Source organism: Etheostoma cragini, chromosome 12 (genome assembly GCF_013103735.1).
Source record: "Etheostoma cragini isolate CJK2018 chromosome 12, CSU_Ecrag_1.0, whole genome shotgun sequence".
In the NCBI taxonomy this organism is placed as follows: domain Eukaryota; kingdom Metazoa; phylum Chordata; class Actinopteri; order Perciformes; family Percidae; genus Etheostoma; species Etheostoma cragini.
In genome coordinates, this window is record NC_048418.1 from 10,462,545 (window position 1) to 10,483,962 (window position 21,418).

The following is a 21,418-nucleotide window of genomic DNA, read 5'->3' on the forward strand; positions in this document are numbered from 1 at the left end:
CACACAAACTTAGCAATTACTCATCACCATGTGTGCTTCCACTGACCAAAACATTATGACAACATTCAGGTTTATGAAGTGCAAACAGAAATCTATAATAGAATAATTGACACAGCAAAATGAAAGCCAAAAATAAAAAAAGACTTCATGCCAGTTAAATACGCCAGTTTTTCTATATAGGTTAAAACACAGCTGAAACTTGGATAACAACGCTGTGTTAGAAGTTTGTTTATGTGAGTTTTTTAGTTTGCAACGACAATTAAAAAAGATTGAAATGTTTTTCACGACCAATATGTTGAGCCCAATAGCTATTGTAACGCTGTGCTGTGTGCCAGCTACAACCAAGGTCTATTGAATCAAAGAAAGGACGCGAATGATGCATAAACAAACAAATTTATAATTTTAATTTTTGTATGTTTGTGACTGTGACTGTGCCTCAAAATCACTTTCTTTGAAAATGATTTTGTTCGGACAATTGACAAAATTTGTGTTGAAAACCATAATCACATGCAGCTGGAAAGAGAAAGTATGCTTTGTCTAATTTTGAAGTGTTTTCCTACCAAATACAAGTAAATTAATGTAGAGATAATGTTACACATCACATTGCATTCACCATCACTACAGGTAGTCAGAAACAAACTGTTTTTTATGTGACAGAAAATCCTCTATTTTGTAAAATCCATGGTTTGCATTCTTCATTATTATGAACCCAATCTGTTACTTCATCCTCACCCTTGCTAAAATGACAAACACCCTGGGAGAAAAGATAATTATGGTCATTTGCTGTAGATGCTTCAGCAGCATTACAGTGAGCTATAGTTAATTTGTATGTAGTAAACTACACTTCATGTGATACCAGAAAATCAACCCATTTGACTGTGAAGAATTGGAATTAAGATACCCAATACCATCTCAAATGTATGTCTGTATGTGTATAAGTGAACTCTTTGGAATGACCCGGCATGTTGTTTTATATACATATCATTTGATTGGCGCTATATCTGTGCTAAAAATGTTAATGTAAATCCTAAATGTTAATGTTAATGAAAACGTAAATGTTGACAAACCACTAACAGAATATATGCATGTAACAGTATAATAATTGGGATAAAAAAGGAGCATTTTTGAGGCAAGGGTACTAAAATCCAAGTAATTGTTTTACTCTACTCTGAAGATTCTCTGTCTGACATGTGGTCAGACTTAATTTTCTACACAGACAGTGATGCACTAGAAGCATAATCAGCCTGGGGAGTGTTGTTGTCATCCAGTATTGGAACATAGGATCTCAGCATTTATTGTGCGACCTTGCATTTTGTACCGATACACTGGTTTAACGGACTCAATTATCTATAAATATCGAATAATCTGTAAGTGAATGCAAACAATTGCAGTGTGCATTTGGCAAAGCACCAAACATTTATTTCATTTGTACATAAGTTGTAAACATACTGTAATTACACAGGTTTGAAAGGGGCTCCGAAGTCTATGCTATCATAGCTTTAAGCTAAAGAGGTGGAGATGCAAACAGATCATGATCAAAGTCAAATTTGATTCAGAAAAAGAAAGTGAAAGAGATCACAGCACCTGGGCTCAGCAGATTTAATCACATGAACGCAGACACTTAGAGCCACTAATCCTCTGAATGGCGAAGGAAGGTGATATGTATAGGCAGCGCAGGATCACAAAAAGAACATTAATCGTTGCACTCAAATAGCCAACAATCCAATAAAGACATTTTTCAGAATCCAGTTTTAATATTTTTGAAGGAACAATTCAAGGCACATGAAACATTTTGTTCATTACAAATAAGAAAATTGACAAGGCTTTTGGACACTTTTGGACCAATTTAACCCCATAAAACAAAATTGTAAGTTAGCACCCACAAATCATGTTTGAACTTGATTGTGTTATCAATATGTAAACATGGTTGAAGAGCCAAATTTGTCCACATATTTTAAAAGAAACTGATGTACAGTATAACATCTGGGTGAATAAGGTTTGGAAGAATAAGCCCTTTCTTACAATATTTATATTACTATCTCATTTTATCATGGCTTTATATCCTGATGGGCATAACAACTGGTGTGTCATGAAAAAAGACAAAATGCTTTAAGGGTTGTGTTTTATGTTCCAGTTGTGTTAGCGCTCATAAAAATCAAATACTGAAATTTATATTATTTACAAAATGATTAATTTGTACTTTACAAATTGGAATGTTTTCAAAAGATATTTTATTAGCAAATTTGATTTCAACACACATCAAATATATTCATTAGATTTTTTTCTATATTGTTTACCAAATACTTATTTAAACTTAAGAGCTGGGGCACATGCAAGATTTTAGGGTGGATTCAGAAAGGCACAATATTGTACACAATAATAATAATAATAATTACAGTTTTATCAAAGAGCACTTTTGTAGCACCTTGAGTGTTTTGTGATTCTGCACAAAAGCACCACTGTGGTTTTATTCAGAGCAGCACCTGGAGCATCCAGAGAGGGAGGATGGGGTTTGGGGTGAGTGGATCCTCTCTCTGTTGCCAAAGGTGCGCCACTGTCCGCCACGGCATTAAATGTCCTTTTCCTGATGTCACTCCCATTACAACATGTAAGTTAAAGTCATGTGATTCTGGCCCCACAAGGGCGAGGAGTAGTTTTCCCCTGGTATGCGCTTTCATGACAGGGCCTAGGGGCACTCTTCTTCTCCGGGCTTGAGTGGATCTTCTCGGGCAACAAAAGAAAACACAGGTTTTTTTGCTTCGCAGGGAGAGAAGGTAAAGGTTGTCGGATCTCAGCATGTGGGCGTTAATATGTACCCTTTGACCCTGTCCTTCAGCGGGGAGTAGGGGTGTGTCTAGCCAAGGAAGCAGACGGGGCCCACCTCAAAGCCAAACCTCTGGTTGGATTCCCCAAAGTCATTCAGCATGACGTCAATGATGGGCAACTGGTCGATGCGGGGAGTGTTGATCTCCATCACAGTCTTTGAATAGCCCTGCTTCAGCTGTGAACACAAAGGAGAGACAGTTATGCAGTTAGTGGTGCCTTATGGTTCACAAAATCTTTTAGGAGCCTTTTATAATTATCATTCAAAAAAACGATTTTTCTCTGATGAAAAAAATACAGTGGTCAAGATTTGCTACTTTTCTCTCCTTTTAGATGATTACAATTTCAATATTACTTTTTTTAAGTTGATCGAAAAACAATGATGAAGTTACCTGGGGATCTCTTTCTAACATTTTACAAACTAAAAATAATTCAAAGAAGGTATCTTACATCTGTTATGTGAGTGTAAGAAAAAGTCAGTACAGTAACTGCTGTAAAATCAACAAAAACTACATACCCTAGGCATTATAGGGCTGCAGGTATTGATTATTTTATTAGTGATTCATTTCCCCAATTTATTCCTGATTAATCAATTTGATTATGAAATAGAAAATAGAAAATAAAAAAACACCCATCAGTTTCCCAAAGCCTGAAGTAAAGCCACATTGCTTGTCTTGTCAGACCAACATTAAAAAACCAAAAGATATTCCATTTAATATAATGAAAAACCAACAATGAAATCCATTAAATGTACTAATTTGAGAAACTGGAACCAGTGAATGTTTAGCATTTTTTGGTAAAGAAATTCAACAATTAATCGATCATCAAAAAAGGTTGTGGATCGACTAATTGGTTAATCATCTAATCAGTTCAACCATACCTTCACATTTTATTACAAACCATTAAATATTGTAAACAGTGCATACAAAGAGGACTGACATGTTTTCTTAACCAATATCAGATTCAACACAGATGCTTCTGGTCTGTAGCTGTATAACAATGTTGTATGACATGTTTCTACAACAGTCTACATATTTGTGAGGATTAGGGGGATTCCGTGGGATTTAGGAAAAGTTTAATTGCAAACTGAAAGTTAGAAAATGAGTGTTTACCGAGCAGCTGTCCATCAGCGGCTTGATGAAGGGATTATTGTCGTAAGACATCTCCTCATCGTTGGAGCCCAGGAAGCGCAGCGCCTTGTCGTAGTTGTCAGCCTTGGCGTCGTACCAGGCCACGGACTGATGGCAAATGTAGGTGAAGTTCTGCCGTGCTGAGGAGCTCAGCAGCTTCAGGAAGGTAATCTGCACTGTGTTGATGGTGTTTTCTGTCATGTCAACGTAGCTCAACTGGGGACAGAGAGATGGAGAGAAGGAAAAATAACGATATGGAATAAAAGGGGAGAAGAAGGATCAGAATAGCTTAATAAAAGGATGGAGGGAGATGTATTACAGAGGAAGGTAGAGTAGGAAGAGAGAGATTGGTGTGAAAGAGTTGCCATAAATGAGGCAAAGTGACAAAGCTGCAAAATAGAAAAACTGATCTAAAAAGGATGTGAACGTCCACGGGGAGGTAATAGAAAAGAAAATAACCAAAGAAAAAGTCATGTGGTTGGACTCACAATTTTGCCACGTTTAAATTCACTGAACCATGAACCTGGAGACTCCTTGGGCCAGTTGGATATTCTTACCTATAATGAAAAACAACAACAAAATAAAGTGAATGACAATAGGAGAACTTTAAAAAATGACACTATTGCAGTAGCTGTACACAGATCTTAACTAAACAGCTTTAATTAGCTCATTTGTTTTCCATAAAACACCATTTAATTCAGGTCTGATACTGTATTTGAAAGATGTTAACATCTGTCTGTTACTCACTCCTGCGGATTTCTTATCAGGAAAGATGCACGTTTCTCCGCCTGCTGTGAAGTTACAAAACACTTTGATGGAATCTCCTATGCAGCCCTGGTTTGGATCAATCCAGTATTCACCTGAAAGAGAAACACAGCCATCACACAGAGCCAAGGAAGGGACAATAAGCACAGATTTAGCTTCCTAGAAAGTAAATACTAATGCTATTATTTAGCGTTTTTTATCAACGGAGCTTAACTGTCTCAGAATACACGGATGTAGTATGCAGTGTTGGGAATAACGCATTACAAAAGTAACGCAATCACGGTAGTGTATTCCTTTTTGCTGTAATGCAGTTTGCATGTTAGGTTTCTAGTTGTTGTTGTTTGTTCTTTCCAAAAGTGTAGCTTTGGTTTAGAGCTGCAGCATTTTATAAATTGATTAACTGTTTAAGTAATAAGATCCTGGTTTTAGAATGTGAGAACTATCTTCTTCTATTTGTCTTACATTATAATAAGTTGAATATTGGGGGGATTTCAACTGCTGGTTGAACATGATGATGTCACCTTCTAGTCTCGGATGTTGTAAAGGGAACTTTAAAAAAACATTTTCCTGATGTTTTATAGATCCAACTATTTATTGATTAATTGAGAAAATAATCAGCAGATTAATAGACAATGTAAATAACTGTTAGTTGCAACCCTACTTTTATTTCAAAAGACAAAATATGACTTTTTAGATGACGGTTAAGAGAATATTAAATGTAAATAAAGCAAATTATATATTTGCTTCAGTAGTGCCTGCAGTCTTCCTTTCATACAGCTCAACAACCTCTAGAATTAAGTAAACTGAGAGGCAAAAGCCAGGCACTAAAATTACATAAACATTTCTTGCTGCTGCTTTTAAATGTGACTCAGATGAATAGGACAATCTTTTTTACCTCCTCTCTCTCGTCAGGGATTTGGCAGCTAGACAGTAAGAGGACCCTGTCTTTTTTTAACAGAACTGAAACTCCAAATGTAAATAGAATAGAATAGGCAAGAACACATGTTGTGTATGACCTATACTGTATGTTTACTGTTTGCAACAACTGCAACTGTAGACCAAATTCTTCTATTGATTGTGTCATTGGTTAATACTAATCTAGTCTTGTTTTGCCAGACCTTCTTAGACAGCGCTGTGGCGGAGGGTCTGGCTAGTCCACACATAATTAGTAGTTGGTACAAAAATGTGCTCTGGTTTTGGTTTATTTCTTTAACCATTCAAAATTGTCATGGGTTACGCTAAGCACCGGGCAGAGCCACGGTGGTGGAAAATGTGTACATTCAACAGTTATTTTAGTTGTGCAACAAAAAACTCAGATTGGACAGTCCAGCCAGTCTAGCTAGCTGTCTGGATTTACCCTGCAAAGATCTGAGGAGCAGTTAACCTCATAAATCGACCGCAGTGTAAAATTACAACACAAAGAAAGCAGAAGGTAAAGGAACAACTGGCCTAAAAAGTGAAATCCAGAAGAATATCCGTCGGCAACAGAGCAATACCGGAAATGGAAGGTTGTGGATATAGACTACTACTAATATGAACCCCGTCACCACCCTACCATCTGGGTAGTCAGGCTGGCTGAGGTGCAGGTCGTTGCAGGTCCTGGCAGGATTGTCTTGGGTGCCCATGGGGAACTTCATGCGCTCAATGTCCTGTTTGAGGTTGTTGAGGGAGCCAAAGACATCCTCCATTCCCTCCATACCGAGGCCATCTACGCTGTAGTCTGCCAAGGCTCTGTCTTCCTGCTTCTCAGCTAGCCGTCTGGTCCTTTTGGAAGCATGCTGGATGGGCAGTGGCTGGATGATGTCACCGGGTGGACCCTGCAACACAGAGGTTAAGGTCAAGCACATTATTGCTATTGAGAGATATTTATCAAGGGATGTTTTCCAAAGTGTACACAGCCTTGGTCAAATCCAGCGTAGAAGAATCTAGAATCTGGTCAGTGCTCAGTCTGCATCCAATGATTATTTTAGGTGTTGTTTAATCTGCCAGTTATTTACACAACAATTTGTTTTCTCCGAAAACAAAAAATTAAAAACAGGCTTTAAAATTTCCCACAGCCCAAGGTATCATCTTTGATCTAAAATGTCTTCAGACTAAAACCCAAAGACATTTAGTTTACATAATTATAAAGCAGAAAGAGGTGGCACGTTCTCATATTCAAGAAGCTGGAACCAGCAAATGTTAAAAAAGAAAGAAAGAAAAAGACTGAAATGATTTATCAATAAACAAAACAGCTGCATTGTTTTATGACTAACCGATTAATTGTTTTAACTCTAGTGAGCACAGCATTTAATCAAAATGCTATAGGTCATGCACATTTAGAGCATTCTTAGAGTAAGATGTGTCTAACAATTATGCTTGGGTAAAACTTAATGATAATGAACTTACAGGTGGTCCAGGTGGTCCAATCAGTCCAGTGTCTCCCTTCTGACCTGCTGAACCCTGAAAAGACAAAGTACCGTTGATATGATGGAAACACATAAATGGCAATGAACGGGATCAAAACACGGTTAAAAAATAAAACACAACTTACGGTTGATCCCTTGGAACCTTTCTGTCCAAGAGGGCCCTGTTCAAAAGAAAATTAAGAAAAAGGAAAATAAAGAGATGAACAACCGCCATGATGTTACAAAGTGGAAAAATATTTTGGTCAATAACAAAATGGAACTTACAGAAAGGCCAGGGGGACCAGGAGGGCCAAGAGGACCTTGGGGACCACTAACACCCTTTTAAGAGATAACAGATCAGTCAGAATGCAATTAATAGATGTCTCATTTAAAATACTGGATTGATGGATCTTGTCCAAATGCAAATGCATGCAAATGCCTGCAAATGCCTGCAAATGCCTGCAAATGCCTGCAAATGCATGCAAAATCAAAAAACGACAGATTGAATACAAAAGAGGTTTTACTGCTATGCATTACATCAGAACAAACTCTTGACACATGTAAAACAAACTTAGTTTATGTTAAAATTATCTCAAATTAAAATTAAAATTAAAAAGATTTTACTAAATGTCAATGAACAAACAACACCCAGCCCTAATTACTGTAATATGTCTTCATATCTGTAATAACATACTGTAACTTAGTGATCTTTTAATTTTGCGATTTTAACCTCTAAGTCTAAAGTAGGTCACATTTTTTAAAATACGTTCACATGCAGCGCTATGACTTTATGAGATTAACAACCAGTGGAGACAATGGAGAGTGTATTTTAATAAAGCATACTCCGCCTAACACTTACAGCATCACCCTTGCCACCTGCAGTACCCTGAGGTCCAGGCAATCCTCTGTCTCCCTTCTCTCCAGACTCACCAGGAGGACCAATCAGACCGATAAGACCTGGATGACCCTGGCGCAGGCAGGGAAGAAAAATAAAGAACAAAAAGTGAGACAAAATTTAGAGAGTAAAACGTTATTTGTACCAATTATGCATTAGACAAAAAGTAATTTTTATATCTACTAAAGTTTAATTTCTGCTCATTCATCATCTGCAGAAAATCTAAACCGTTTTTCAAAGTGAAAGTTTATGCAAAGTTTATGTCTGGCCACACAACATCAGTACAGTCTTGTTTCTGCCTATAAATAATTAGTGTGTTTATAAGGGCGGTCAGATTTAACAATGGTAAAAGGCGCCTGCTGCTAGGCAGAGTTACTGTTATCTGAGTCTGACTACTGCATGCTGGCATATAATCAATGACCATCCCAGCGACAATATTATTGGACTCCTACATATTCATTCACTGCATTAGATCACTGCATTAGATCACTGTGTGACGGCGCAGAGCAGAGGCATTTCTTCATCCTTACTGGGAGAGACTGAACAAAGAGATACAGGCAATAGGCCCAGATGTTTGCTTACTTTGGAAGCTTCCGATAAGGCTCATAAGCAGATATGAGAAATCCACAATAAAGCAATTTGAGATTAGCATCGTAATAATGTCTTACCTTCTCTCCCTTCCCTCCAGAGTCACCTTTCATACCAAGAAGTCCAGGGGGTCCCTGTGGAGGGAAATAATCAGTTTGTGAAGCATTACTGACAGCAAAATGAATACACATTACTTTACAGTGGCAGCCGTCGCAGATCTCTGCATTCATGGCGACCATTCTCAAATTTAATGCTGTAAGTAATACTTCAGGGGAGCACCTAAGGACTATATTCTTGATTAACTGATTAATGATTTTGTCCATAAAATACCAATTTCATAGTATAAAAAAAGCCCTGTATAATTTCCTACATGTCAAGGTGACGCCTTAAAATGTAAGGTTTTATCTGACCAACAGTCCAAAAATGCAAATTCTTACATTTAAGAGACCGGAACCAGGAAATGTTTAGCATTTTTCTTTTCATGATGACTAAAATGACTTCATTTTCTGTCCTATCAACTAATCATTTAATTGTTACAGCATTATAACACTGTATTGTTATCACCAAAACCTGGTATATTGAACCATAAAAAACTTTTTCAGATGACCATTGTCCTTTATTTGGCTAAAAGCATGCAAACTTTTAAACAAGGAGTGGGCAAACAGTACTGTAGTGTCCCATGTTTTGACTGAACAATAACTACAACTCCTGTTTTATTGAGCAGGTGGGAGAACATATCTTACCATAGGTCCTGGAGGGCCATCTTGACCAGAAGCACCAGGCAGTCCTTGCTCACCCTGAAAATAAAGACATAATAATTACAGTATTTGGCAAATAACATGAGAATAATCTAAATACTAGTTATTATAGTTACTAAACTGTATTTTAAGAATCAATACATGTCCAAAAGGTACCCATGATATTAAAATTGTAGTTTTAATACAAGATTAACTTTCAATCATCTGATTTATTCCATTTATTAAATTCCGAGATGTAGCATTTCAATCAGAATATCATGTGAAACCTGTGGCAAAAAAATTACAGATTTTTCTGAGCAAAATGTACTTACAACAGGGCCAGGGATTCCACGCAGTCCCTCGGGACCAGCCTTTCCAGCAGACCCCTGAGGTCCCACAGGTCCAGTTTTCCCAACAGGGCCCTCAGCTCCAGCTTCACCCTGTAAAACATCACAACTAAATATCAAGTACTCCTTTTCACTGTCTCCGGCACATACATGTCTGGGTGCTTAAAGGTAGTGTTTGCAGTTTTTTTGTGAACAAAGAGCAACAAAATTACATTCTGTGTTTCTAACTAAAACACAATGTCATTTTGTTTATCCTTGAGTCTTGCGAATGAGAATGCATTTTTTTCCTTACAAAAGCTGATCTTTTTGACATTGTGTTCATATATAAGTGTGTCCTTATGAAGCAGACATAAACAAAAGCAGGACTCACTCTTAAAAACATTGCTCCACAGGGATACTGGTGCTCAAAATCTCCACATGGTATCCTTAAACCTCTATCCCACTTGATAATTAAAGCAATCATAGATCCAGAAGTCACACTGTCCAATATTATGCAATGTGTTCCCTCCACTAAACAGATTGGAATGTATCGAGGATTTGCGACATTCAAACAGATAAAATGTTACCAGCTTTCGTCTGTTGTCTCTGAGTTTTTATGTGTTGAAGTTTCCGAGATGTCACATTAACTAGGATGATAGGAGGAGGGGATTAAATGTCTCTGACAACCAATTAGGCCTTTGTTTGACACTTAAGGATCAACATGCAGGCTTTGCCTTGTCTCCATCAAATCAACTGTAATCCTTTATCTGAAAGTGGATAGAATGTGTACTCTGTATATTTGTGTGTGTGTGTGTGTGTGTGTGTGTGTGTTTGTGTTTGTGTGTGTGTGATGGAGAACAACAAAGAAGAAACGAAAGAGTGAGGATATGTTTGAGATTTGTCAGGTTTTCTATCTGTGCTTCCCTTCAGGCCGACTGATTTGGAGAATAACAATTTCTTTAAGGCGTACAAAGATTCTACCTATTTGATGGTCATCAACTGTGCAAGCGCTAGCATGTTTAACAAAGTAATCAAATCCGCTGATAGCCTCGAGAAACCCCACTGCTTCTTTGCTTTTTTAAACCTACAGGATCCGAGGTGAACACATAAATGTACACCAGAGCAGGATATTACAGGAACTGGTTTAGATAAGTGTTACTTTGCCCTTGATATCATTACAGACATTTCGTTTCATGTTTGTATTAATTGCCTTTTAGGCAGCAAAGTCTGGCAGGCATTTATGGAAGCAAAGACAGGCGATTCAGATTCCAAAGCTGTTTTTCTATGCACGGATCCCCGCTTTGTTTATCTTGTGCATGCACTCGACACACAGTCCTACTAACGGTGTCCCACTGCACCACTAATATACAAGTGGTGGTAACACACACAAGATATGGAGTAATACACCAGCAAAGGTTGAGAAGAAAAACCTGCAAGCTGCTAAACATGGATGTACACAATGGTGTGTTGTATGAGGGTGGCAACGCACTTGTTTAACCTCAAGGATACACACGATGCAATACTGAATGTAAACGTAACTTTAGTTTGTTTAAAGACTTCAAAGGGCTCCTTTAATACCAAATTGTGACATTTTACCACTAATATAATATTAATACTAATATTTTTATTGATAACACCTTATTCAAAGTGTTTAATTTCTTAGGAAGTTTCCTGGAAATAACACTAATTACTGGAAAATCTTTATTTAAACCCATGTAAATATTGATTCATTAATTGAAAGTGATTCTCCATACAGTGTAGTAATGACGTGCTCCCTGTAGACAAATTTCACATTTTGGCATATTCAGCGGCCCTGCTCTACACTGGCTCAAGGTTTGCTACCAAATTATTAGAGTTAATTAAGTAATTGGATTTGCAACAGTTTAACACTTGTTCTATTGTCTCTATATTACTATATTACACAGTTCTTTACAAGAAATATAATAATTATTAGAAAAATATGGACCTGTAAAATAAATAAATTATAATTTTTATTTATATATTATTATTAAATAATTATTTGAATTTGAAATATAATCTAATGTGAAGTTTTGTTATTTCAAAAGATGTTTATAAATTGATATAGAAAATTATAGTCTGGTGTTTCCAGTCAATCATCTGAACTTTCCTTTCTTGGATCACGTGACTGACAGCAAATTAAATCAGACCTTTGTCCTATCAGGTCTTAATTTAATTTGATTGATTATCCAGGTTAGTGTCTGAATTTCACCAATCCAATTTGATCATTTTGACTTGATCAATTGAATTTGAGCTTCTTATAATAAAACATATAATATAGCAGTTTGACACTTTGTGAACCTGTGAACATATACTGTAGACATGAATTGAGATAGATGGCTTTTAAAGTAAATTCAGTGGTGTTTAAATTTAAATTTTAAATATTCAGTAGCGATAACATTTCACAAATAGGTATTCAGTTGCTTATAAGATTCAAATTAAGGCCTTCATTTGCTTCCGTACAATTATCCAACCCTGATCCCAGAAAGAACAAGATCTACAATACTATTAGGTGATTGTTGTGTGTAAAAGTAAAGATAATGTCAGATGGTTAGAAACTTACCTTGGATCCCTTTTCTCCTTGTCTGCCCTCCTGACCTGCTGGTCCAACAGTTCCCTGAGGAAAACAACAACAAAATGCAATTTGTTTTCACATGAATAATTCATATATACCATTGTAATTAAAGAAACTACCTTAATAACTGTTCTCCCTCATGTCAAAACCTTTTGCATAAATATATTAAAAATAACACAAAATAGGTCAATATTCTCTAAAAGCGAGTTCTTCAACATATGCTGACCAGCAGTAGTTTCATGTTCATACTAATTGTTCAGCTGATGCATCCTCTGACCTTGAATCTTTTTTCGAAGAGAGAGAGTTTTCCAGGTCCAGGCAACATCAGTGCAAGCAAATTGCCCTACATTCCAAACATACTGAGCTAAAAGCACATCAGCATTTTCTCCAAACAGCCTCTGGTCAAAACCTTGTACGTAAGTGGGCTGTCATTTGCCATTAGGAACCATAATCAAATAGACCAAACAAAAGCCATCGGTCTTCAATGTAGGTTATGAGCCCTGGCAACTGTGTATGTGCATTTGTGTGTGTGTGTGTGTGTGTGTGTGTGTGTGTGTGTGTGTGTGTGTCTGTGTGTGTGTGTGTGCTAATGTAGACAAGAAGACGCATGCATCAATGAGCACCAAACCTGAGTCAATTTCTTAGAGATATTGGGAAAGAGATCTCGAATTACCTTGGGGAAAAAATAATTTTGCCAAGTCCATTTATATGGACATGGAGCTGGGGTCTAATTTGTTCTGTAGTCTCTGTCACCTGTATGGTATCCCTCGGAATGCAAATTGTGGGTCTAAAAAGTGTTTACCATACCTACTTTTTAAAACGTCCAAGCCTGCATTTTAATTGCAGGAAAACAAATAAACAAGTGTGTCTGATGCTAAACAAAGAACAATTTTGGCAGTGAAGTACCACAAAAAATGGCACGAAAATGGCAATGTAGATTAGTGCAATACATGGCTTCATTCCTTTTTTAGTCGTGGAAGAAGTATTCAGATCCTCTACTAGTATACGAATATCAGTAAGTACAATGTACTTAAAGTCTTAAAAGTGCTTGTTCCCCAGCAAAATGACCCCCGTGAATGATATACTGTAATATCATACTGATGCATCAAAGTAGCCTTTTACTGTTGGAGTTGGTCAAGGCAGAGCAAGTTTTATTAACATTGTTTACAGTAGGTAGGTTAGTCCAGTGACTGCTAATCTAGTTGGGACCTTCCAGTGGGCACAAATCTGATTGGTTTTGAGATTATTAATTAATAAACAAACTTGTATTCCTTTATTTTTTCCTTTAAGTGTTGCGTTTTTGTAAAAACACTGGATAGCTTTAACTTGTATGAAACGCAAACAGTTATTTCAGTGAAACCATCTGAACAACTAGATATCTAAAAACAAAACAGGAAGTCCCGAGTAAACATTGTTTTTGTAAATGGTCACAAACCAAAAAGGTTAGGAACCACTGGCTTAATCTTTAGCAATTTATTTAGTAATCTAAATGAGGTAATAATGTTTTATAATGTAAAACCTTAGTCTGAATGTGGCCAGGTTAGCTCAGATGGTAGAGCAGGCGCACATATATAAAGGTTTACGCCTTGATGCAGCGGCCGTGGGTTTGACACCGACCTGCGGCCTTTCATGTCTTCATCTGGCCTGTGAAAATAATGGCCTAAAAATGCCCCCCAAAAAAACTCTAAAAAAAAAAAAAAATCTTTGTCTGAAAAGTAACGAATAACTATAGCTGTCAAATAAATGGTAGGGGGTCAAAAGTACAACATTTCCTTCTGAAATGTAGTGCAGAAGAGATTAGAAAGTAGCAAAAAATGGGAGTAAAATACACAGACCTCAAATATGTACAGTACTTGAGTAAATATTAGTGCTGTCAAACAATTAAACAATTCAAACAATTTATAAATCGCGATTAAATCGCATTAATGTCATATTTAACTTGCAATTAATGGTACATTTTGTATCTATTCGAAATGTCCCTTAATATCTTTTTGTCCCATTATTTTTCTCATTTTAATGCTCTTATCAACATGGAAAAGTAGATCGGCTTGCCTTTTGCAAATGTGTTTTTATTGAAAACAACATTGACATAAAGGCTACTATAGTATTCAATTTCACATGTAACATTCTCACTTGGAGCAAATAATTTCTCACACAATGTGACACTGTCCATCAATAAAAGGAGGAAAAATACTTTGACAAGGGGGCGGAGAATTTGTATCAGCTGTGTGCTTGGCCATCAAGCTTTATTTCAGACTGGATGGGCTGAGATGATCGCTCAGTTCACAATGACAAAATACACAGATCACTTTGGTCTCGTCAATCAAACCATTTGGCAACTTTTAAAAAGTTTCCATTCAGAATCGTATTGGCATCCATTTCGGCGTTATACGCTCGCCATCCACTCAAAACGTAATGTTACTGCTCTGGCTCGCAAGCCCAAACAAGTGTGTGCGGCGTGCCTGTTGTTTTGTTTCCGGTCTAGCTAGATCTGGTGAGGTGTTGCAGTTAGTCTAACGTTACTAGTTGTTGCAACAGCATGTGAAAAAACTACAAAGTTTTGCTAGGTCAAAAAGAAAATGAATCTCGCGATAAAACAATTGACACCGTTAAAATGGGTTTCGCGTTAACACCGTTAATAACGCGACAGCACTGACAGCACTAGTAAATATATCTATTTTCTATCACTGCTTATTCATTAAAAGAAAATGTGTTCATGCATTAGTATAACATACAAGAGCTGCATTGTATACTTACTGTATACTATGTTTGTATTAATATACAGAGATGGCAGCAGAGCCGGTTTGTACTCTGGAGGATAAGTTACACTTTATCGTGCATCATTTTGGCTTAAATAAACAGAACTAAAAATCAGTTTCTGTTCTCCCTTGCCATATTGTGCCAGCCTTTCATACTGTACATTAATCAAATGCTTTATTGCTAACTGTAAAACAGTATTACAGTAAATGAAATGCATCATAAAAATGCCATGCTAGTGAAATGAAATAATGTCAGTTCAAGTCTGATGTGACAGAGGGGACATTGAGCGCCAGAAATTAAAATGACACACTCATTTCCCGTCATTAGGAGCAGCAGATTTCAAGTCAATCTCATGATGTTTCAATATTCTCTTACAGGCTGATCTCTGCCTGCAATTACTGGCTATTCCAAACACACACACACACACACACACACACACACACAGTTTACCTAAGGGGCACCATTTACTGTCAAACATATACAGTAAATAATAATTTAAATTCCAAACATATAACGCTATCATCAATGTATATCACTCTGCAGTGGGTAATAGCTTGAAAAACCTGTAAGAGCACTGTGAATCTAAAAATAGAGAACATCTCAAGAGCTAGCAGAAGTATCTTTTCCTGCATCATTTTAGACATGTACTCACCCTTTTGCCAGGAGGTCCTGGTACTCCAGCCTCACCAGATGGACCTGGAGGGCCCTAAAATAGAGTAGATGGAACACTTAACTCCACTTCACAAAAACTAAAAAGTGTTGTTACCTAATGAGATATCCCTTGTGATAATTGTCATTTTTGGGATTATTTCACGCCCCTTTCACCATATAGTTACATCTGTTTTGATTTCAACAGAGCTGAATTTAAAATGTGCAATTATCTGCAACATGATTTCAAATTACACTGCTAGAAGTTTCATTTCACTTTTGTACACCTTTTTTACATTCTGAATGTTGAAAATTACCCATAGTTCAATTACTAGATAAACAAAATGCTGCTAATTCAAAATATTCAGCGGCCCTGCTCTACACTGGCTCAAGGTTTGCTACCAAATTATTAGAGTTAATTAAGTAATTGGATTTGCAACAGTTGAACACTTGTTCTATTGTCTCTATATTACTATATTACACAGTTCTTTACAAGAAATATAATAATTTTTAGAAAAATATGGACCTGTAAAATAAATAAATTATTATATTTATATATACATGTTATTATTAAATAATTATTTGAATTTGAAATATAATCTAATGTGAAGTTTTGTTATTTCAAAAGCTGTTAATAAATTGATATAGAAAATTATAGTCTGGTGTTTCCAGTCAATCATCTGAACTTTTCTTTCTTGGATCTGCTGGATTGGAAATGCTGCTAATTCAAAATATTCTGCATTCTCAGGTTACTGCACACATTAAGGAATTTATCTTGCTGTATTCTTGCACATCATTGTGTCACAAGTTTAGTGGCTGAATGTGAGTGGCTGGATATATTGATATGTTTACACGTTTTTACAATTTCAGATTACATAGGACTTACCGGTTGTCCAGCCTCTCCATCGTCTCCTTTGTCACCTGCTAAACCGTCAAGACCCTAAAAGAAAATACACGAATGACAGCATTAGTCAGCTCCTATACTGTACTGCAACGCATGATCTATATTAATGGCAGGGTCTACATTAATGCCACATTTAATACATTTACATACAAACAATAAAAACATCATCCTACACAAAATGGGGAAATCCAGAATGTCCCATTAAAAAGACAAAAACGATATTGATAATAAAGGCATGTACAGTATTTCTACTCACTGAATGGTACATCATCCTAAACATAAAATTGATTGAGGGATAAATTTAGCACTTACAGCAGCACCAGTCTCACCAGGGGGACCAGGGTCTCCTGGGAAGCCAACAGGACCCTGCAGACAGACGGAGACGCTGAGAAGACTGAGCTTGACTCAGATATTTGACATTGTGTCGACAACATGTCTGACAGAAGACAGCTCGACTGAGAAATGTGACAGTGGTTCTGCAGCTGACAGCTTAAAGAATGCATCAGTCATGGCTGTGTGTGTGACAGTGGACGGGACATACGGGGTTGCCCTTAGGACCGTCATCTCCAGAGGGTCCGCGGGGGCCGGCGGGTCCAGCCGCACCGGGTGGGCCGGTTTCTCCCTTCTCACCAGTCTCACCTCTGGGTCCCTGTGGAAAAAACGTATCACAGGCATGTCACAGGGAAGACCACGTAAAGCCATCCACACTTTTTTGACAACAGCAGGCTAAAATAAGGCACGGGGCATATGTGTTATCAAACCTGTCCATTACCAACTGGCATCAAAACATGCACCAAACTGTCTCTAAAAAGAACTCGTATTGCTCTTAGAGCTGAAACAAAAAGTCCATAAATGAAGCTGTTTTCATCTGCTGTGGAGTTTAATTTTAACTTTAATTTACTTTAAACCCTATTTTGATCCATTGAATGAGGTCCTGTTGTTATCATATCATTTTGTTTGCTCTAGTAATAGTGTCAGTGTCTTAAAGTGTTGGCTAAGGACTAAGAGCAGCAGTTGGAGAGTAATGACGAGCCCAAAATCGTTAATTGGCCCATTAAAACAGAGCAAGTCTCAGTCGATGCCAGCATGGCACCTTTAAAATTGAACTTGATGTGACGTGCAACACAGGGTGGGTCTACCTGTCCCTGTTCACAGATACACAGCAGCCTGCTGATACCCGAATACAACGTGATGGACTCAGACTCAAGCCCATACCTATAACTAAGGTGAGGCCTCCATGATCTACACAACCAGTGTGTAGATCAATGGCACCGCTCTGATTTGTGACGACCTAATCATGATTTTTACCACTGAAAAGTAAAGAGCAGAGGCATTTTTGTTGCACCGATGCTGCATGATGAAACTGATGTTGTGCATATCATATGGAGTAATGCAGGTGATAGAGTTAGTAAGTTGATGTCAAATGAGTTAGGATAAAGTGAACATCTGGTCATTTAACACTCATTTTGGAGACACTAAACAACAAAGTGTACTATGGGGAACACCTCCAAGCTATTGTGATGCTTTTTTTCATACAAAATAACTCCTGGCATAGTCTGACTTTTGCCTCTAATAACTGCCTCGTACAGGAGGTTAGATTAATAGCAACTCCAACAGTGGAGGTGGAGCTAATTATCTGCTAAAAAGCCCTAAGGTTGCTAGCATTGCTACACATTAGCCTGCAGTAAGACAGAGGTGGAACCCCGCAAGTAGACATCTAAATGAACACAACTTAATTAGCTGCACTCACAGACTTTCTGTTCACAGAATGATTTTTTAAACAATTCCCAATTGCACACTATATTGAATAGTATGTACACCAGGACAAAAAGCCGGATAGTGTGTTGTGCTACTAGCCATGCATTCTAAATGCTATTCCACATGTATAAATGATCAGTTATCTTGTTTTTGAAAATATCTAATGCCCTCTGAAATGAAATCATCAGTATTTTAACACACTATACTTACTGCAATCCCTGGCTCTCCAACTGATCCTGGGTTTCCAGCTTCACCGGTTTCTCCCTGTTAGATCACAGGGAAAATTAGTAAAAATGTGGACGTATCACGCTCGCATTGAACAATCCAGATAGTGTTATCAGCTGACTAACTGGTTTGTACATCTACTTTAATGTCAAACACACACACTATTTTATGCATTACATGGTACTAAAAATGGCAGCGCCCTGGAAGAGAAGAAAGAGAAACATTCCAAAGAATTGATTTATTTTAAAACAAAACGTTTTAACAAGTGCTTCCACAATCGTCTGGACGTTGATTCTTACCTTCTCACCAACACCTCCCATTGCACCAATACCACCGGGAGGACCTTGAGCTCCCTGTGGATAAATCGAGAACATTTAAGGTAGTACGATTCATATGAGAAAATTGTGTGCTTTTGATTGACAAAAATATTTGAGTGGGGCTGGGTATCTTTAAAACAATGATCAGTACCGATCCCGAGACTTTGATAATGGTTACTAAATGCTACTTTATTCAATAGCGATTTCATAAAAATATAGAAATTACAACATCATAACAAAACATGAGCCCCGTCTCTCTGCATAATGTAGCAAATTTTTCCTGCCTGCCTCTGCAACGTGTAACGTTAGACAGCAAATCACAAACATTATTGTTGGTGTATGGTGAGGAGATTTACTCCTTAGGTATTGAATTTGGGTATTCAATGACGAGGCATTTTTGGGAACTTCATACTTTAGAGGTAATTCGGTAGGTACCTGAAAAGTATTGAAATCAGCACTCAGCCCTATGTGTGAGTATGAATGAAGCCCGTCAAGAAAAAAGAAAAACACTCAGACTTACGTTGGCACCGCTGGAACCCTGAGGACCTCTGGGGCCAGGAGGACCAGGTGGACCCTGTCAGCAAAAATAGAAGTTTTGTTAGTATAGTACTCGTGCCAATATAGCTTTCTATATGCTGCAGAAGGCAAACTGAATGTATAACTTTCACAGTAAAAAATAAATCCCAAAGAATCAGCCAGTGCTGTAATGCTTATTTTTGGTATTTGTTTAGCCACCACCCTTTAGTGCTATATTCAGAGAATTTGTAAAATGAATAAGTGCTATAAGATTAAAAAAAAAACATACTGCATGGGAACAGAGCATTTTTCACCAGTAGAAACGTTTGTGTCAATACATGTCTCGCAAATTCAAAAGATCTGCTAATTGGCTTGAGGAGTTGCCAACCGCAGCCGCGAGCCAACATTTCAGCACAATTTCCCACGTGTCAGGCTTGTACATGAAAACTATATGAATCGCTGCAACAGAGGAAAAACTCACCATTGGTCCAACGTCTCCATTCTCTCCCTTCTCACCAGGAGGGCCAGGCAAACCCTGCAAAGAAGGCACATGTTGTTCAGAATAAAGAAAAAAATGGTAATGTGTAGCAGTAAATGAGACAAAACGGCACATTAGAAAATCCACCAACAGGAGCAGAAAATACATCTGTGCTGCTCATTAATAGGTACTAACAGATGATGTGTATTGAATGGTGAGCTTTAGAATACAATGTGAAGGTGAATGCATTAATACAAGCAGAGCTGAGTGTGGTGTAAACACAATTAGTCAAAAAGGACACCTATTGTAATTAAAGGGTATGAGATGCTTGGGTATAATCAGCCTGTGTAAATTACAGGGGGGGGAGCTCCATCCATCTGTGTCTACAGAAAAGTAGAAACAAAGAGGACGGTGCAGGTGGTGCGTATTGTCCAGTTTTGGGATTCCATCATGTTTGACTAAAACAGTTTGAATACAACTAGGGAAGGTATACAGTATGTGTGACACAAATGAAGGTGCTCTCATTTGCTATTGTTGCTTATTGTCTATCTGAATAATTACAGTTATTATTTGTTAGTTAAGCTCTGATGATGGAGCATGCATATTCAATAAGTGGGTGGAAAGCCGCGGTAATGATAAGTTACTGTAAAACCAAAATGACATGGAAATCCATCACTGAGATCACATATGTTTAGTTTCAGCCCATTTTGTTGATTTAATGTACCTCTGGAATGGCAGAGAAGGCTACTTTATAACAGATTCTGCCTGAGACTTTAGTCACAGTAATAAAGCATGAGCTTAGTAAGAATGGAAAAATAAATTAAGCATCAAATTATTTCATGCATTATGTTTGGATGTGACAGGCCCTTGATCAATGCTTGACGTTAGACTTCTTTGAAAAATCTACTAATGGATTAGAAGTCCGGTAAGAAGAGGTGTATTGTGAGTTAAATTAGCATCCACACAAACAGATAAATATGCACATAACGACTCTTTGGCTTACATGTCAGAGCAAATAAATACATGGTTCCCTATGAATTAATACTTACCTTTATTTACCAGACTAGCCTGGCGTAATAAAATCTGTTATTAATTCCCATTTTCATTCACATCTTAACCTTTGGATCTGAACAACGCATCCACTCATCAAAAACTCCATAGTCCATGGCAAACAAAGGCCTAAATGATGGAAGCCTTTTAAACTGAAGGCATTCATTCCCCATAGTCAAAAATCATTAATGCTAAAGATAATTAAGAATAGCTGAGCTCACAGTGCCTGCTGCCATCTACTGAAGGGCAGCTTAGCTAAACATAATTAAAAGAGTGGCGATGGAGTGCATTATGCCCAATTAAAACCCAATTGCACTTAATAACAACGTTATCTGGCCCTATTGACCAGCAGGGCTTTGCTCTAATTTCATCCTCAATGAGTCCTTGGATAATTGACTTTTAGATATTCTAAAATGTGCTGTTTCATTATTCATTGCCACCAAAGCAAGTTTCTTCAACTTCAGCTCATTTGGCTTACATAAGCCAATGCTGGGCTCTTTTGCCTTTCTTTCACTTGC

General features: G+C 37.4%; 1 protein-coding gene across 2 annotated transcripts in view; it reads right to left on the bottom strand.

The window, feature by feature from the left end:
* Window positions 1–1,385: 1,385 nt before the first annotated feature.
* The window catches only part of LOC117954397 (collagen alpha-1(XI) chain-like), an 87,174-nt gene continuing 67,141 nt past the window's right edge, over window positions 1,386–21,418 (bottom strand). For both annotated transcript variants that reach the window (XM_034888158.1, XM_034888157.1), the window contains 21 exons: window positions 19,854–19,907; window positions 19,377–19,430; window positions 18,839–18,892; window positions 18,525–18,578; window positions 17,098–17,205; window positions 16,869–16,922; window positions 16,539–16,592; window positions 15,657–15,710; window positions 12,233–12,286; window positions 9,658–9,765; window positions 9,332–9,385; window positions 8,669–8,722; window positions 7,965–8,072; window positions 7,391–7,444; window positions 7,252–7,287; window positions 7,107–7,160; window positions 6,274–6,535; window positions 4,701–4,813; window positions 4,442–4,510; window positions 3,936–4,169; window positions 1,386–3,001 (listed from right to left, as the gene is read on the bottom strand). In XM_034888158.1, coding sequence (XP_034744049.1) covers window positions 2,855–3,001; window positions 3,936–4,169; window positions 4,442–4,510; window positions 4,701–4,813; window positions 6,274–6,535; window positions 7,107–7,160; window positions 7,252–7,287; window positions 7,391–7,444; window positions 7,965–8,072; window positions 8,669–8,722; window positions 9,332–9,385; window positions 9,658–9,765; window positions 12,233–12,286; window positions 15,657–15,710; window positions 16,539–16,592; window positions 16,869–16,922; window positions 17,098–17,205; window positions 18,525–18,578; window positions 18,839–18,892; window positions 19,377–19,430; window positions 19,854–19,907 — 1,833 coding nt within the window. In that variant the 3' untranslated portion in view covers window positions 1,386–2,854. The remainder of the gene's footprint in view (window positions 3,002–3,935; window positions 4,170–4,441; window positions 4,511–4,700; window positions 4,814–6,273; window positions 6,536–7,106; window positions 7,161–7,251; window positions 7,288–7,390; window positions 7,445–7,964; window positions 8,073–8,668; window positions 8,723–9,331; window positions 9,386–9,657; window positions 9,766–12,232; window positions 12,287–15,656; window positions 15,711–16,538; window positions 16,593–16,868; window positions 16,923–17,097; window positions 17,206–18,524; window positions 18,579–18,838; window positions 18,893–19,376; window positions 19,431–19,853; window positions 19,908–21,418) is intronic.